Source organism: Juglans regia, chromosome 4 (genome assembly GCF_001411555.2).
Source record: "Juglans regia cultivar Chandler chromosome 4, Walnut 2.0, whole genome shotgun sequence".
Classification (NCBI taxonomy): domain Eukaryota; kingdom Viridiplantae; phylum Streptophyta; class Magnoliopsida; order Fagales; family Juglandaceae; genus Juglans; species Juglans regia.
The window spans coordinates 5,354,114-5,357,912 of record NC_049904.1 but is presented as its reverse complement, the minus strand read 5'-3'; the positions used below and the strand labels follow the sequence as shown (position 1 = coordinate 5,357,912).

At 35.8% G+C, this 3,799-nt stretch overlaps 1 protein-coding gene across 1 annotated transcript; it reads left to right on the top strand.

Annotated features, from left to right (window-relative positions):
- The first annotated feature begins 321 nt into the window (after positions 1-321).
- On the top strand, positions 322-3,409 carry LOC109012835 (glutathione S-transferase L3-like). Its single transcript, XM_018994668.2, has 10 exons — positions 322-755; positions 897-971; positions 1,137-1,197; positions 1,571-1,657; positions 1,770-1,868; positions 1,967-2,069; positions 2,149-2,225; positions 2,464-2,571; positions 2,978-3,058; positions 3,182-3,409. Exons 1-10 carry the CDS (start codon positions 517-519, stop codon positions 3,188-3,190), a joined length of 939 nt encoding a protein of 312 aa, XP_018850213.1. The 5' UTR covers positions 322-516; the 3' UTR covers positions 3,191-3,409.
- The last annotated feature ends 390 nt before the right edge of the window (positions 3,410-3,799 follow it).

The following is a 3,799-nucleotide window of genomic DNA, read 5'->3' as shown; positions in this document are numbered from 1 at the left end:
TGTTAAAATTTGATATATTTTTTAAGATATTGTGGTTATTAATAAATATAAATTTTAACTTTTATGTGAAATTATGTTAATCAGGTCAAATGAGCTAAAAGTTTTAGTTCAACTCATTTATACGAAATAAACAAGTTTAAATAAATCGTATCGTGTTAATATATTTATAATCAATTATTAAATAGATTAAAATGGATGACACGACTGAATAGACTGAATTGAAATTTAAAAATTTGATACATTTAAATTATGGGGTTGAGTTCAAATTAATCGATATAATCAAATATTTATAACTTAACACCACACTGGCCGAAAACACGACTTTTCATCCTCAGGAATGCTCCTAACAACCGACGAAGTCAAAGTGTAAAACCCGCCTGAACTGGCATCTTCTCCCACTTCTCTCTGTCTCGATCCTTCAGCTTCACAGAAGCTCTCTCTTGCCCAACCCTAGATCGCAGCTGGTGAGAGCCAACGTATAACACAATATCTTATTGCGTTCCTCTTCGGCCAGGCATGGCATTTAGAACAATGATACCTTACTCTCGCCCCCACCTTGCAGCCGCACATTTCGTAACTGCACACGTCTTCACTGCTTCGAATTGCTGTACGAAAAGCTCGCCATTTCCCATCAGGTTGGTGCAGATAAACAGTATAAAAGCTAGGAGATATCTGGGATTGCAAACAAATACAGAAAAGGAAAGGATAAGATCTCTCAGGACAACATCACCATCATCATCATCATTGGCTGCAGCGTAAGTGTTTCGGAATCCAAAACTCCCCATATGGGTTTTCCATCATCTCAACGGGGTTTTCTATGGGCTTCCCCTAATTTGTGCGTTCCTGTCAAAATGTTTGCGATTGTTCACTTTTTTTATTTGTCTGGGGTTGCACAGGAGCGTGCAGGAGAATATTCCCCCGTCCTTGGAGGCCACTTCCGAACCACCTCCTCTATTTGATGGAACTACGAGGTTCACTCTGCTCTTCTAAATGTTTTTTTCCCTGTCATATGCTGCTCCTTTTGTTTTCTTTTCTCTGATTCACTATCCTCACTACATGTTTGTTTACGATTTTATAATGTATACCGTGTGCTAAAATGAACTTGGACCTTTTTCTTTTTTTTTTTCCCATTGAAGGTTGTACATTGCTTACGTTTGCCCATTTGCACAGCGTGCATGGATCACCCGAAATTATAAGGTTGTCATCATCTCTTTATCCTCCGTTATTTTGATTTCCTAATCTGTCTATGTACCATTTTCTTGTTTTGCTCTAGTTTTGCATACTTTTCTCCTTTAGGGGTCATTTTTCCTTTTCCTTTTTATGCCTCTTTTTTTTTTTTTTTTTTCATTTTTTTTGCATGGGAAATATCTATTTATCATCATTTTTATCATCATCCTCTAAACATCCCTTGATCTGACATTAAATGATAGGTCTACAAGTGAAACATAATAAATAGTCTCCAATAATTTAATCCACATTATGGGATGATGAAAGGATAATGGTAAAAGAGATGATGAGTAGCATTACTCTTTCACATAATATTTCTGTTGCTGAATATCTTGAGGTGCAGGGATTACAAGACAGTATCAACTTAGTTGCAATTAAGCTTCAAAGCAGGCCTGCTTGGTACAAGGAGAAAGTCTATGCTGCAAACACGGTTAAAATTTCCTAAGAAAACTATGCCTACGTTGATGGTAGTAGATATTTAATACATACCTGATTGTGTTGCAAGATTTTATTCATCAATTATCGAATAATCCATATAACAGGTGCCATCGTTGGAACATAACGGGAAAATCATAGGAGAGAGTCTCGATGTAATTAAATATCTAGACAGCAACTTTGAGGGGCCTTCTCTTTCACCCAATGTAAGACTTGCATAATTCATCTGTGGCCTTGATGAGAAAAGTCTCTCTCTATCCTTTTCTCTTAAAATTTGACTAATTAGTAATTGGAAGTGTTGTAGGATCCAGCTAAAAAGGAGTTTGCTGAAGAGTTGATAGCCTACACCGACACCTTCACCAAGACAGTGTTTTCATCATTCAAAGGAGACCCTATAAAAGAATCTGGTAAGTTATAGAAATTTGATGCTTAGGGATATCATTTCGTGTAGCAACTGTATTGACTAAGACCTTGAACTCCCATCAGGCCCTGTTTTTGATCACATAGAAGAGACTCTTCATAAGTTCGATGATGGGCCATTCTTCTTGGGACAATTCAGTTTGGTAATTTGATTTCTCAATTGTGTTGCCTTTTTTTCTTGTTGCTGCAGTGTGTTCTTTTTGTTGATTATTGGTGCAGGTAAATATCTCATTTAGAGATTTATTTCAATGTATCATACTTTAGAAAATGATCATGTTAATTTATACGTGGAAAGCGGAAACAAATAATATGATTACGTAACAATATTATCTATGATGCGAGTGTCCCTAATTATTTTTGGTTGGACTATGCGATCCACAGGTGGACATAGCTTATATCACATTTTTTGAAAGATTCCAAATCTTCTTCTCAGAGGTGTGGAAGCATGACATCACAGCAGGCAGGCCTAAACTTGCGAAATGGATCGAGGTACAATATATAACCACATCCACAGTCAATTTAGATCTCCATTTAACAATTACTCCTTGACATTCATATTTTCCGTTGAATTTGTTTACCGAATCCTTGAATCCACAGCATCTACATTATACACTAGTTCAAGTAATTGTTTGTTTGGAACCTAATGGAAGATCAATGCCGATTAATTATGTAGTCAAGTTCATACCCTTTGTTGTAGGTTATTGTTTGAGTTAACCGAGCCTGATCGCACTCTTCTATGCGAAGTAGAACTACAGAAACAAACTCTACCTGCTGCACAAGAGGGCACACGCATGATACATCTTTTTATGTTCTATTCTTCTTTAACCAGGCTTTGAAAGAAGCGTGAATTTTCGTGGTTCTTGAATGGCAACTGTTCTTGTTAACCCTCTTGCAGGAGGTAAACAAAATCGATGCTTACAAGCAAACAAAGATTGATCCCAATGAGCATCTGGAGACCTTCAAGGCTCGCTTTCTGGTACTACTATCTTATTTTGTAAATTGGATTATAAATTTGATTCCATTAAAGAAAATTTACACCTGTTTTTCGAAATCATGTTTTTTGCTAACCCCTCATTTCAATGTTCTGTCTGAGTCTCAGGCCAAGTAAGCATTGAATGTTCCAGCTCGTCTTCTAGACTTTGGAGCAAAATAAGTGGCCTTGTGCGTCTACACAATGTTTCTTTGTATAATAAATGGTATGTGTGTATGAGTTTTGTGCTTATGTACTACTGGTCGAAGATGTGAGCTACTTTGTCTCCGTGTATGTATACATGTACGAATGATGATATTCACAAGAATTTAATTAACATACTTGGAATTAGAAATATATGTTTTTAAAATAGTTAAGATTTTATGCATCAATCAGTTTCATAAAAAGTAAAATCAAAGTCGAGTTATTTTCAAAGGATTTGTCGAATAGTCTTATTTGTTTATAAGCTTGTTACTAAATAGGTTTCTAAGATTGTCCTTAGAAATTATTAGGGCTGAGTAACGAGAGCCTACTACGTGGCCCGTCCATAAAAGTTATTTATCATAGATTCTTGATGCTGAGATTCATCTTGATGTAATGAAGTTTGAAAATACTATTAAAACATGAGGTGAAGCATCCCTGTAGGATTATGCTAAAACAATGATTTTCTGTTGCCACCATCTACATGAAGAATTGAAAATTGAGTACCTTACCATTTATTCTATGTGATAGTTTAAGTGAGAGATA